This window comes from Tarenaya hassleriana, unplaced genomic scaffold (assembly GCF_000463585.1).
Source record: "Tarenaya hassleriana unplaced genomic scaffold, ASM46358v1 Cleome1, whole genome shotgun sequence".
NCBI classification, from domain to species: Eukaryota; Viridiplantae; Streptophyta; class Magnoliopsida; order Brassicales; family Cleomaceae; genus Tarenaya; species Tarenaya hassleriana.
The window spans coordinates 6097302-6111308 of record NW_010960187.1 but is presented as its reverse complement, the minus strand read 5'-3'; the positions used below and the strand labels follow the sequence as shown (position 1 = coordinate 6111308).

At 41.4% G+C, this 14007-nt stretch overlaps 4 protein-coding genes across 6 annotated transcripts in view; 3 read left to right on the top strand and 1 right to left on the bottom strand.

Annotated features, from left to right (window-relative positions):
- The first annotated feature begins 190 nt into the window (after nt 1–190).
- LOC104814663 (beta-adaptin-like protein C) lies at nt 191–5861 on the top strand. Its single transcript, XM_010542832.1, has 15 exons — nt 191–347; nt 1468–1665; nt 1853–1966; nt 2042–2292; nt 2598–2733; nt 2880–3059; nt 3158–3250; nt 3352–3563; nt 3641–3704; nt 3811–3990; nt 4062–4154; nt 4263–4627; nt 4733–4922; nt 5030–5233; nt 5355–5861. Exons 1-15 carry the CDS (start codon nt 261–263, stop codon nt 5652–5654), a joined length of 2667 nt encoding a protein of 888 aa, XP_010541134.1. The 5' UTR covers nt 191–260; the 3' UTR covers nt 5655–5861.
- Nucleotides 5862–6789: 928 nt separating this feature from the next.
- On the top strand, nt 6790–9033 carry LOC104814651 (probable E3 ubiquitin-protein ligase RHB1A). Of its 2 annotated transcripts, XM_010542819.1 has the most exons (6): nt 6790–6962; nt 7530–7591; nt 7673–7777; nt 8063–8453; nt 8539–8648; nt 8724–9033. In XM_010542819.1, the coding sequence occupies exons 3-6, from the start codon at nt 7739–7741 to the stop codon at nt 8745–8747; spliced, it is 564 nt and encodes a 187-aa protein (XP_010541121.1). In that variant the 5' UTR covers nt 6790–6962; nt 7530–7591; nt 7673–7738; the 3' UTR covers nt 8748–9033. The 2 variants fall into 2 exon arrangements, with proteins under 2 accessions (XP_010541121.1, XP_010541115.1); XM_010542813.1 differs by lacking the exon at nt 7530–7591.
- Nucleotides 9034–9989: 956 nt separating this feature from the next.
- On the top strand, nt 9990–12347 carry LOC104814640 (AT-rich interactive domain-containing protein 2). 2 transcript variants are annotated; one of them, XM_010542798.2, is made up of 3 exons: nt 9990–10190; nt 10351–11184; nt 11339–12347. In XM_010542798.2, exons 2-3 carry the CDS (start codon nt 10606–10608, stop codon nt 12194–12196), a joined length of 1437 nt encoding a protein of 478 aa, XP_010541100.1. In that variant the 5' UTR covers nt 9990–10190; nt 10351–10605; the 3' UTR covers nt 12197–12347. The 2 variants fall into 2 exon arrangements, with proteins under 2 accessions (XP_010541100.1, XP_010541093.1); XM_010542791.2 differs by having other exon boundaries at nt 9990–11184.
- A 405-nt stretch (nt 12348–12752) lies between these two features.
- The window catches only part of LOC104814630, a 5409-nt gene continuing 4154 nt past the window's right edge, over nt 12753–14007 (bottom strand). The window contains exon 3 of the mRNA XM_019203831.1: nt 12753–13989. Coding sequence (XP_019059376.1) covers nt 12875–13989 — 1115 coding nt within the window. The 3' untranslated portion in view covers nt 12753–12874. The remainder of the gene's footprint in view (nt 13990–14007) is intronic.

The following is a 14007-nucleotide window of genomic DNA, read 5'->3' as shown; positions in this document are numbered from 1 at the left end:
TAGATACAAATTGCACCCTTTTACGACATGGCACGAAATTTTTACCAAAAGCCCATGATTTTTTCGTCATTCATGCTTGTGCTTAAATATGGGCTTATTGTTCCAATGTTACATGCAATTGCAAGAAAGCCCATTAATCAATCGGCCCAAGTATGGAGAAACAATGCCACCGGCGTCTTCCGTTGGAGCATTTTCGGTCATCGTCTCTCTTTCTCTCATCTCACGGGGAAGAAGAAGCATCGAGGTCAAAGAAGGGAGGGATGAGCGGTCACGATTCCAAATACTTTTCTACCACGAAGAAGGGAGAGATCCCTGAGCTCAAAGAGGAGCTCAATTCCCAGTACAAGGTTCTTCTTACATCTCTCTCTCTCTCTCTCTGATCTCCCGGTTGGTGATTCTGGTTCTGGGGTTTCGCCGATCGATTTTATTTTTCTCCCTATTCTTCTGGATCTGTGTAGTTTCGGATTCGAATTCATGGGCTGATCTTGTTGTTTCTTAGTGAAATTAGCTTCGGTGTTGTGGGGGAAAGATCGGAAACTCGGGTGTGTTATGGAGATATGCCCAGTTATTTATTGGGAAATATCCAGGAATAGAGAGTAGCGGATTTTAAGAAAAGAATTTGCGGGGATAAATGCAATCTCGTAGAAACTGTGAGGAAACGTATTGGTTGATCACATGCGTTGGGTTTGGAATCAGGCAATCTGTTAGAGGATCAGAGGTTGATTAGTGAATAGTTGTCTTCTTCTTACTCTGCTAACACGCGTTGGGATCTTCGATTTTTTTTTTTGGTCGGACCTGCCGAGAAACCTACAAAGAGTTTGGCTTTGAATCTGTAACAGATCTGCCTTCCCGGTAGATTTCAGTTCAAGTAGCCAGAGATTAGGAATAAGCAAATGCTTGTGACATTTCTCTCTCTCCAGTCCTGTTTAGTGTGATCCGTGACATTATCAAAAATACCTTTACTTTGCTATTCCTACGTAACACATACCCTTCTTTACTATTCTTACTTCAACACATACCCGACCATATGACCCATATGACCCGAAATATATTATGGTCACATGTTGATCTCATTGCTCATAACGTTAAATTTATGATGTTTTAATCAAATAATTAGTAAGATATACAATGTATGAATATAATGAATTAGTGAGATCATCATAAATTTAACGTTATAATCAATAAAATCAAAATGTGATCATACTATATTTTGGATCACATGGTCACATCAAGAGAAGGGTATGTGTTGAAGTAAGAATAGCAAAATAAGAGTATTTTTTATATAATGTCAACCCATTTCAACTCTTGGCGTTCACCTGGAATGAGTTTTTCTGCGTATTTCCCTTGACCAAATTTACAGTTCAGATAGATGCCTATGTTACTGATTCAATTAGGGGAATGCGTTTTTCCTGTATATCCTCAATTTGCTAACCTTTCTTTCCCCCTATTTATGTTTATGCTTCGTAGGATAAGAGAAAAGATGCCGTTAAGAAGGTGATAGCTGCAATGACCGTGGGAAAGGATGTTTCTTCACTTTTCACTGATGTAGTCAATTGCATGCAAACTGAAAATTTGGAGCTGAAGAAGCTTGTTTACTTGTATCTCATAAATTATGCCAAAAGCCAGCCAGATCTCGCTATTCTTGCAGTAAATACTTTTGTAAAGGTAACTCCTAAGCTACCTGCCTGTAGACATTTCAATCAGTAGCCTGGCCAAGTTAAAACAATTTTATGTATCAATTTCCTCCATTTGTTGTGTTTTTTGGGCAAAAAAAAGGTAGAGGAATTAATCATCTTAAATTGCAAAAATATGTAGCTATGGATTTACTGTACAAGTGTTCATGTTTCTGCAGGATTCACAAGACCCAAATCCATTGATCCGTGCATTGGCTGTGCGGACAATGGGCTGCATCCGTGTTGATAAAATCACAGAATATCTGTGTGATCCTCTTCAGAAGTGCCTCAAGGTTAAGTTTTGAATGCTACCTTCTCATTGAAACATTGTTTTGAGCATCTCTAATGTTCGCATGTTCTTTCGTCAGGATGATGACCCATATGTCCGAAAGACAGCAGCTATATGTGTCGCTAAGCTTTATGACATAAATGCTGAATTAGTTGAGGATCGAGGTTTCCTCGACGCCTTGAAGGATTTGATATCAGACAATAATCCAATGGTTGTTGCAAATGCTGTAGCCGCTCTTGCTGAAATTCAAGAGAATAGTACGAGGCCCATCTTTGAGGTGACTAGTGCTACCCTTACGAAGCTGCTTACTGCTCTAAATGAATGCACAGAGTAAGTACTTCCCTCTGATTTACATATTTGGACCTGGTATAATCTGAATAGCTCTGAAATGGCTTGCATGTTGTGATATGGATATGGGTTTTGCGTCTACATGGACTTTTTACTTTATTTCTATTTTCAAATTGTAGCAGTTATTCACGATTTTTATGTTATTCAGGAGATTTATGTGTATATACAGATTCATTTTTGTTGACTTGATCGGTGAAGGTGCTCCATTAAATGGTTATATCTATTTTCTTGCTGGAAGACGGCAGCTTCTGTTGGTTCCAACTTAATACTGATTATTATCATTGCAGGTGGGGTCAAGTTTTTATACTAGATGCGTTGTCAAGGTATAAGGCAGCAGACCCTCGTGAAGCTGAAAATATTGTTGAGAGAGTCACCCCAAGGTTGCAGCATGCGAACTGCGCCGTTGTACTTTCAGCGGTTAAGGTGAGATGCGTCCAGTTTATTTCTTTTTTCCATGCAGTCATTTGGTACTTGATCAAACTTGTGCATAAAACATCAGTAAATGGAGCTTATTATTTTCTAATCCATTTTCCCATTTCCTTTTCTTTCTTTAATGGTCCATCTTGCAGATGATCCTTCAGCAAATGGAACTTATTACTAGTACAGATGTTATTCGAAATCTTTGCAAGAAGATGGCCCCTCCACTAGTTACGTTGCTTTTTGCTGAACCTGAGATACAATATGTTGCTCTTCGAAACATTAACCTTATAGTCCAAAAGCGACCCACCATCCTTGCCCATGAAATTAAGGTAACGTAATCCTTGCGCGAGAATCACATACTAGGCAATTAAGTGATTATGTTACAAGTAAGATAGGGTATGCTTATGCATGATTCTGTTTTTGATAGGTATTCTTCTGCAAGTATAATGATCCGATTTATGTCAAGATGGAGAAGCTGGAAACTATGATAAAGCTTGCTTCTGATAGAAACATAGACCAGGTATGTTGATTGTTGAGCAAACTATGCCATCTTCCATTCGTCTCAATCATCTTAGGTATGTACAGGTCTTATGGCGATGATTCTGGTAAATGCTATTGTAGGTTCTTCTGGAGTTCAAAGAGTATGCCACAGAAGTAGATGTTGATTTTGTTAGAAAGGCTGTCCGTGCCATAGGCCGCTGTGCCATTAAGCTGGAAAGAGCAGCTGAGCGTTGCATTAGTGTTTTACTTGAGTTGATCAAGATCAAAGTGAACTATGTTGTCCAGGAGGCTATTATAGTCATCAAAGATATCTTTAGAAGATATCCTAACACGTAAGTTACCATATTTCCATTGTTGTCGTAATTGCGGTTTCTTTAGTCTTGGCTATATTAACAGAAGCAACTTACAGGTATGAGTCCATAATTGCAACACTCTGTGAGAGTTTAGACACTTTGGATGAGCCAGAAGCTAAGGTAATGAACTTTCTAATTTGGTTTAATATAGCTGTTTTCCCACCAAATTATCAAATCTTGGGATGGTGGTCTCATTCTCTTTTAACATTTGTTTACATCTTGATAGGCATCCATGATATGGATCATCGGTGAATACGCTGAGAGAATCGATAATGCGGATGAACTTCTCGAGAGCTTCCTGGAGAGTTTCCCTGAAGAACCTCCTCAAGTCCAGCTGCAGCTGCTAACAGCTACTGTGAAACTATTTTTGAAGAAACCAACTGAAGGCCCTCAGCAAATGATTCAGGTTCGAAATATATCCACGTTGAAGCAATATTACAAGAAAGGTGTGTTTATTACAGTGTTTTATGTTTTCAGGTTGTCTTGAACAATGCTACTGTAGAAACAGACAATCCCGATCTCAGAGATCGTGCATACATATACTGGCGTCTTCTCTCTACCGACCCTGAGGTGCTTACCCTTGATTCACTAGCTTTTAGTGATCACCTAGCTTGAAATTCTGGATAACAAATCATACGTCCAATTTCTTAAGATATCATTGCGTTTTCTTTTGACTAGGCGGCCAAGGATGTTGTTTTGGCTGAAAAGCCTGTGATTACCGACGATTCAAACCAGCTTGACCCATCGCTCTTAGACGAGCTTCTCGCAAATATCGCTACTTTGTCCTCCGTGTATCACAAGCCGCCGGAGGCTTTCGTGACCCGTTTGAAGACCACGGTTCAGAAAACCGAAGATGAGGACTATGTTGAAGGGAGTGAAGCTGGATACTCCGAGACATCTGCTCCTCCAGCCAACGGTGCAGCTCCTCCTCCTGCCACTGCGAGTCAACCTGCCCCTGCTCCTGTGCCTGATCTGTTAGGTGACCTAATGGGATTAGACAATGCGGCCATTGTCCCCTCCGATCAACCCACAACTCCGTCTGGGTGAGTATGGATTCAATAAGGAAATTGTCTCTTCGTTTGTATATACATATTCTGTAGGGCCATATTTCAGGCCGTGCTTATTTGATCTTATGAACATGATTGCAGTCCCCCATTGCCTGTTCTCCTGCCAGCAACCACCGGTCAAGGTCTTCAGATCAGCGCCCAACTAGCCCGAAGGGACGGACAAGTATTCTACAGCATGCTTTTTGAGAACAACTCACAGATGCCGCTCGATGGCTTCATGATTCAATTCAACAAAAACACGTTTGGCCTTGCAGCTGCCGGGCCTCTTCAGGTAACTCTAATAAAATATTCTCAATATATAAACTCATTGTTGTCAAGGAACAAATGTTTCCGGATTTTTCGGAACTAATGTCTGTTGTTGATGTTGTTGTCTTTTAGATTCCATCTCTGCAACCTGGAACATCAGCCAGGACAATGTTGCCAATGGTGTTGTTGCAGAACATGTCGGCCGGTCCTCCCAGCTCGCTTTTGCAAGTCGCGGTGAAAAACAATCAGCAGCCGGTGTGGTACTTCAACGATAAGGTCTTACTCCATTCGCTCTTCACTGAAGATGGCAGGATGGAACGTGGAAACTTCCTCGAGGTAAAAATAAAAACAAAAATCTTCCACCCGCATAATTCACATCCCGGGACCTTCATTCCAGATCGAACCATTCGGTTTCAAGATTTGCTGAAAACCCGGATATCTTCTCTCGTTTGGGCAGACATGGAGATCGTTGCCAGACTCGAACGAGGTACAGAAGGACTTCCAAGGGATAACGATACAGAGCGTGGAGTCGACGCTGGATTTGCTGGCGGCGTCGAACATGTATTTCATAGCGAAGAGGAAGAACGGGAAGCAGGACGTGCTGTATCTATCGGCGAAGCTACCGAGAGGAGTACCGTTACTGATAGAACTGACGGCCGTGGTGGGGAATCAAGGCCTCAAATGCGCCGTCAAGACTCCCTCGCCGGAGATGGCCCCTCTCTTCTTTGAAGCCCTCGAGCATCTCCTCACGGCCTGATCTCATTCTTCAACCAAGGTCATTCCTCTCCCTCTCTCTTTTTGTTTCCTTCGTGAACCCTTTTAAGTACGTTTCTTTTTTTGTTCTTGTGCTTTTTGGGAATGGAAGAGATGAATTTTTGTGGAATGTCCAAAGATGTGAAATCATTTTTTTTGTGTGGTCTGCGTTGCATTGCATCTAATACATACGTTAGAGGCTTTGAGAATATTCCTAAGTCGAGTTTTCAATTACCGGTTGCTGTTAGGGGTCGCCATTTCGGTTATTAACCGAAATAACAGAGTCGAACCAAACCAAATAAGACATAACCGTATCTGAACCGAACCCGACATCAAAACAAACGGTTATGATTTTTGTAAACCCGAAAAAACTGAAATTGAACCGAATAAAAAAATAACCGAAAAAATCGACGATTTTTTTTTAAAAAATGAGTTTTTTTATCGAAATCGAACCGAATCGAAACAGAATTTATATAAAAACTGAATGGTTATAGTTTTTTTATAACTGAAATAATCGAACCCGAATATAATCGAACCGAATCCAAACCGAAATCTGAAATGGCCACCTGTTTTCTTTTTCTTTTGTTTTTCATTTTATCAAAGCGTCCCTTTTCCGTGTAGATTTCCAATTCCTATCATTAGAAGTTATAAATTATATGGCGTTTTATTTAGTTATTGGATTATTCAGGTTTTTTTTAATGTTTTTCTTAAATTACCTTATCAAAATTTCCTTATGATAACTCCTTGTTTCCTCTTCCTTTTAGGACAGGAAAACATCCTAAAAGGAAAACATATCGTCCCTGTAAATAAAATAACCGGACATGTAACACACAAAAAAAAAAACAAAAGGGATTCGAGATTTATATATAAATAAATACAGATGTTATGATTTTATTTCAGCGATTCTCACCTCTACAACAAAAAAAACCGCTAGACCAAAGATTCGTATGTCCATTAATGTTACTACTCGAAAAGCTATAATATCTATAGATTTTAATGCAAATCCAGTGTGTGTACTCTGTTCGAAGAAAACAAAGTTAGGTGTCTATATTACGAAAACCAAAAACATTGAAGGACCAGAATGCAATAGACGCATTATAAGTATTTATATTTAATTAAGCAAATAGTAATCAAGTGATTATCTTTGGGTTTAGAGTGTTGGAGTTGTTCAACCGGAAGAAGTCGTCTCCCTCCGTAGCCGCGCGACATTTTTTTTTATAATTTCCCACAGAGATTTGATTCAACTGTAAGTTCAAGAATTTTCCCGGAATTCCACCGGAAAAAGAGCAGAATTTTCTCTGGAAAATAGAAGGTCAGATTCTTTTTCCTTTGTAGGTGAATTGTCCCTCTTCCTTCTTCTCTGTAAAAAAAAATCTTCTTTTTGCTAATATTGAACTGTTTAATCTTCGTGGGTCTTGTTGTTTCCGAATTGCGAACTCTGCCCCATCTTCGTTTTGATTATTTAACTTTTTTTGGTGGGTTTCGAGAATTGGGTTTACGCTCCCACTCACACCCTTTTGCTTCTAATTTCTTCTGTTTTTGCTTTAGCTTGCTGTTCTTAGTTTCAAATCCTGTTAGGGTTTCGATTCCTTCATCCTGTTATTTTGATCACAGGATCATACCAGTTTAGATTTGATCTTGTTTTCGTTTATACAACTAGATCAAATCAAGTTAGGATCAGTAGCTTTATGCATTTGATTTAACCACGAACTCCTATAGATCATTATCTGCAGAAATCCATCAGATAAACTCGAGGTGTAGAAGCTTGTTTCTTCCCTGGTTGTTCTTTGTCAATGCAACCCATTACCTGTTTGAATGTATTTATGCAGATACATGCTTTCATATTGTGATGATCTTTGCTTTTATCTCGTCGTTGCAGTGAAAAGTTATGTTCTTTGAAGTGTTTACCACATTCAAGTTCGAACTTTTCCCAATTACAAAGTATGGTTTCAGAGTTTTCTCTGTTAGAGGTTCAGTTATGTATGGTTAAGTCGCTTACGTTGTCGGGACGGGGATTTTCAGGTCAGTGTTGTGCTGAAGAGTTGGAACTGTCTGAAACTATCTCCTGCATGGGTACGTGACGAGAGGATGGGCGGTTGCTGCTGTTGTTTCCCGAGAAAAACTGACGTAAATATTACAACGAGCTCATTCGTTACGATTTTCATTTTTCTTTGTCGCCATTGAAAGCTACCTCGGTCTATTTTGCAATATCTATAGTATAGCCTTGATGGGGAAACTCGTTGAGATCAGTTAGAAAGATTCTAGATGATGTTTCTTGATGAAAGATCACCGAGGAAATCTTGAACCGAGAGACTCTTGGCAAATGAAAATCCAGCATGAAAAGTGGTTCTAACCTTGTTCATATAGTTTTTGTGTTTTCGTCTGATTTTTTTGAAATGTATATGTTTCCAGAACCCGAGAACTATAGAGGAGCATGTTCCATTATCGCATGCCCGGCCTTCCTCTGTGGTATCCACAGAGTTGGAAGAGACAAATATAGAGATGTTAGCCCCTGATATCTACAGGTCACCTCCTCCGCCTATGCCTTTTGACTTCTCGCCGAGAAACCTTCGATCTCCGCCAAGATTGCCGAGAAATCAGAGTAACAATGGAAGGACGGATTCTGACTCAGCTCGAGAAAAAATGAACAACACCAGTGTAGCAGTAGTTTCACATGGAATGGCAGAAAAGGAGATACTTTCAGGCAATCAGACAGATCTTGATCCAAAGAAACATGAGATGGAGCTCTCCGAGATTTTCCAGGAATCAGTTGAAGAGGATGGTTGCCCGATTTGTCTGGAAGGTAATCGAATCCTGACATCCTAAGTTTGTTATCCAGCACTACATGGTGCAACAATGGTGAAATACCCGAGAATTTATTTTTTCAGAATATGAGACCGAGAACCCGAAAATGCTCACGGGATGCGGCCACCACTTTCACCTCGCTTGCATACTCGAATGGATGGAAAGAAGTGATGCATGTCCTGTCTGTGACAAGGTTTGTGTCCTGAAACATGCTGTTTCCAAGTCATTTGCACAGATTTAGCTTGAAAGAAAACCCTGGTTTCTGCAGGAATTGGTACTGGTTGAATCATAAAGAAGATGAGAAATGGGATGAGGATTGAAGTTGCATTCACAAGCTTTGCTCTGTTACTGTTTGTTTATATCAGAAACAAAACAAAGAAGAGGATGAAGAAGAAATAGGATTTTATTCTTTTGCTAATACACACATTCTTGTGTTTATTCAGTGATTCTTTGGGAAATTGTGTTGAGAGATTGCTTTGCTGTAGAAACTGTGAGTGGAGGAGACACAGATTCTTTTGAGGAAACAACATAAGCTTAGATTCTTTTTGGGCACAATGACTAAGAACCGGTTAAGGTCAGATCGGATATCCGAATTTTTCGGTGTATTTCATCTCGATCTTGTTTTCTCGGGTTTTTCGATCGAAGTATCCAATTTCAATTTCACGAGGGTTGGATACCCGACCCGAGTTTCGATCTTTACCCTAAACCCTAATTCTTCGGTCTGAACCCGAATCCGAAAATCATTTTTTTTGTCGACAACGGATCCATACTCCATCTCATTTTGATCGGGTATCCGAAGCTCGGATATATACTATATCATTGCCAAACCGATCGAATTAGCTACGACTTGTTTTTTTTTTTTTGATACATTGGGAACCCCGACCCCAGCGTAGCCTTTCGGGTTCGCTAACCCCCGGTCACAGCGGTGGCCTATGACACAACCTGTGGCGCAGCCGTTGGCTCGCTAACTAAGGGGTCACAGCGGTGGCCCTTCGGGCCCGCAGAGCCGAGTAAACCCAAGTCCACACACACGAGCCTGCAACACACATGTAGGTGATGAATCAGCCGTAACTGACAGACGACAGGTGAGAGTTTAAGGGGATGGTAGGGATTCGAACCCTAGACCTCATGGTTTCTCGTCATGCCCCTTAACCATGTCACCTAGAGGTTCCCCAGCTACGACTTGTTTGTTCTATGTTAATAGTTAGTTGATTTTCTTTATTTTATAAAAACCTAGAATGTTGTTTTTTCAATTCAACAACAAAAGAAAAAAAAACATTACAAATGTAGAAACAAAAAAAAACAGAGGAAGGTTATAATTCCATTTCATGCATTTTAGGGGGATAATAATATAACAAAACCAATACTCGGGCCAAGTTTACAAACCCTAGATATTATGCAAATGGAGATTAGCCACCCCACCATGGTCTTCGATTTTTTTAATCAACACATATAAATTAAAATGAATTAAAAGTATTATACATTAAAATAATTTACAAACCACAAGGGTAGAAGGATTTTTTTTTCCCCTTCTTCGAAACGATTATAGGTTTTTCCTGTCGAAAGAATTAAATTTGTGTCGAAAGAATATTTTGGCCGTGTGGGTTCTTGCGTGTCTTTCCATTGATCTCGAATTTGGTCTCTGTGTCAGTGTATGGCTTCGTCTCTGTGACAATGGCGGATTTTCAGAACAAAACCCTTCACGGGATTTAGACAGCAGCATCTGAAAAAACAGGTAAAATCACCGGAGAAACCGTCACACTGATTCTGTCTCCCAATCGTAGCTTCTGTCTCTGTTCTTGAAAAAAGGTCATTTTTTTTAATCTCCTCTGTTCATTTTTTGTTCCTTTATTGCTCTTTGATTCGTTTGTACCAATTCCTGGAAACAAAAATAGCTGCAAAACGTGAGGCTAGTCTAAGGAACTTGTTTGGTCAAGCCCTCTTGATTTTCCTCGGGGAAGAAGGCTGCAATAGACCTCCATTGATCTGTTTAAGCTGTTTGTGTTGGTGAGTGAGTGAGAGAGAGAGAGAGAGGGAGAGAGGGGGAGAGAGAGAGAGGAGGGTCTGATTCGGTATCTAGGAATTGCTTGTGAGGAAATGAGGCAAATCAATAGGGTTTGGAGTGTGGAGTTTCTCCATTTGTAAGGTTGATGTGCTCTAAAGACTTGGAGAGAATCGAGAAATGGGCGATGGAGAAACCGAAGATTGTGAATTGGGATGAAGAGGATTGCCAAAGCGGCGGTTCTTATGGAGCAATGTTGCATGAGCTAAGTGATGGATTAGAGGGTTTGCTGAAAGATGGTTCGGGTCAAAAGTACATAATAGAGAATGGAGCTTTGGTTTTCGGAAGTAAGCATACTGTCAATGGAATCGATGGATCGGAGTTGAAATTGCTCGACTCAAGGAAAAGACTTAGAGAAAGCAGCAGCGACGATGAAGAAACGTCTTGTGTTGTTCTTGATGATGATGCTTTGGCTTTGAGTTCTGAAGATGCTGAGACCAGTCAGATTTTGCGGGCGGGAAAGCAAGAAGCTTTGCCCGAGATGATGAAGTGGCTCACTCGGGCTGCGAAATGTCCTCATGGTCCTTCGGTTGGGGTGATACCAAATCTGTCAAAATGGAAGGAACATACAGGAAATGAGTACTGGATCCAAGTTATTAGGGCAAAAGAGGCTCTACTAGTCCAAAGACGGAATACCGAATCAAGAACTCAACATTTTCTGCTTCAGGTGCCATTCTCACTGCGAACATTTTACTCTTCTTGCATACTCTCATAGGATGTTGTTAATGTTCTACATTCTCTATCTTCCCTCTTTCCTTTGCCTCTTGTAACTAAAAACATCGTTGTTTGATGTTAAACGTAACTGATGATTGAAATCTCAGGTTCACCAAAAAATGGATCCTTCTATGTATGAAGACGATCGCCAAACAGAGAGCTTAAGATGCAGCATAAGGCGTCTTGATGTATCCAAAACCCGTTCTTGCTCATGTTGCAATGAAAGTCCAGTCCATCAGACAAAACTGAGATTTACCAAGAACAGAGAACCAAACCGCGTCTCTAAAACTGAAACACCCGAGAGAACAGACCCTGTTGCAGGAACATCAAGGGCAATGGCTGAATCATCTGAGACAGAGATCCCTCGACGGCACGTGCCTGTAGGACCCCTTTTCCAAGCCCGAGTGCCTCAATGGACAGATCCCGTTTCAGACAGCGATTCCAAATGGTTAGGAACAAGCATATGGCCTTTGGAAAGTGAAGAAAACATCGATTCAATCGGGAAGGGAAGGCCAGAGTCTTGCAGGTGTAGACTCCATGGTTCCGTTGAATGTGTTAGATTCCACATTGCGGAGAAGAGAATGGACTTAAAACGTGAACTGGGTCCTGTCTTTTTCCTCTGGAGATTCAATCAAATGGGTGAGGAAGTATCATTGGGATGGACCGATAGGGAAGAAAAGAGGTTCAAGGACATGGTAAGGTCAGATTCTCATTGGTTCTGGGAAAATGCTTCCAAATGCTTTCCAAGGAAGACGAGACGACAGTTGGTGAGTTACTACTTCAACGTGTTCCTGATTAACCGAAGGCGGTATCAGAATCTTGTGACTCCAAGACATGTAGACAGTGATGATGACGAAACCGATTTCGGAAGCGTAGGTTACAGTTTTGGACATGAGGCTGTTAGGGTTTTTGGTTCAGATATCATGACATGTTCTGAGAACAAGCAGTGCAGTGACTTGGACTGAAGCAAAGATCCGAAGGAAAGCTTTTTGGTTTTTAGATATGATAGAACTCTTAGACAGATATGTAGAAAAGTTTTGCTTTTTCGGAATCGAATCTGAGCGGTTGATCCATTTTTGTTCATTATGACTGGAATTGCTCCAGTCATAAAGTTTCGATCTTTTTGCCATTTGATCATAAGAATCGAAACACGAAGAAGTTCATCACAGTTCTGATCCCTTGGATCATTTTCATAACTATGGTTGCTGTTTCAGAGGAGGTGAAAGATAACGTGGGAATCAAGTCATCGGAGGAAAAAACGACGGAGGAGGGAGTACATCTTATTTAGCAGCCAATTTATTACAGGTTTGCCCTTATAGCTCAGTGGTAGAGCCGTCAGTCTTGTAAACTGAAGGTCCCGAGTTCGATCCTGCTTGAGGACTCTTATTTTCTACTTACACAGAAATAATTTTTTCCTACTCATATTGTTTTTTTTCTAAAAAAAAAAAGAAAGTATTTTAGAAATCATATCAAATTCGAATAACTCAGAGATTGCTGTTGTAAGAAAAAAAAAGACAGTAATTGCTTATAGCATGAAAGTTTTATTACTAAATCCTCCGTATAAATCTAATTTATGGTAAGAAAAAATGATAATAAAAAAAGTGAGAGAAACTCTAACTTTTACAACAAGAAACCTAAAAACCCTATGGTGAAGCGTTATGAATCTGATGAACACTGGACAAAAGCCTCGTCAACTTACTCAACGTCTCCCGAGCAGACACAGTCAAAGGATGATCCTCGCCTGAGATCGATGTCCGAATAAATATTGCTTTTCTGATCAGATCATCGGCAATTCCAAACTGGCCTCCGCGCAACATCAGCTTGGCTCGAGTCTCCAACACGGTGGCTCGAGCCAAGGCCAGTTCTTGCCACAGAGCAGGGTTTAGCTGGGCGTTCGTATGAACCGGTCTCCAGCAGAGCGACTTGTCGAGCCACTTCTCCACCGGCATTACCAGCGTCTGGTCGGCGGCTTCCAACGCGTTCGTGCAGACTCTGAGAAGCTCTAAGGCGGCGCTGCACCGCGAGAACGTGATGAAGGTTCTGATGGCGAGCGGGAGGATTACTTGTTTGACAAGAAACAGGAGTTCCGAGATCTTCAGCTGCAGAATCGGAGTCTGGCTGGAGAAACCGAACAGCAGAAAACACGCCGCCCAGATGTGTTCTGCGGTTTCCGAGATCGAAGCACGGTTAATCACGGCCTGAACCATTGCCGGAGCGTTTTCGTTCATCGGGACTCGTGTTCTAGCGTAGAGCTTCATGAGCTGTTGGACATGGATGAACCCTTGTCTGGAGCAGGTTCTCGCGATGTTGAATCTCAGTAACATAGAGGCGGCTTCGGATTCCGATCTCTTGGCGTAAGAGGAAGTGAATCCGCAGGTTAAAGCGCGTATCAACTGTCTCCGCAATCTCGGGCCTCTGTTCTTGTCGGGGAGTTTATTAGCAGCTAGGGCTAGGACAGGGACCGGAACGGGAGCAGGCCCAAACCAGGCGCTCGCCATCACCATTCTCGTGGCCAAGCTTCTCGGGCCATCCGCGTGATCGAAGATCGAGAAACACACTTCAAAGAGTTGCAGAAGAAACATGTTCCGTCTCAGAAGATTAGCGTCTCGTCCGTTCGACGAAATCTCTCTCAACGGCATCCTGTTTATCGTATCCAACAGCCTGCTCGGGTTTATGGGCAGCTCTGACAGTATCGTTCCAACGATGGCGAGGCCTAAGGTTAAGCGCCCGAGTTTCTCCTCAGTAGCCCGAAGAGCGTAGACAGCGATTACAAATG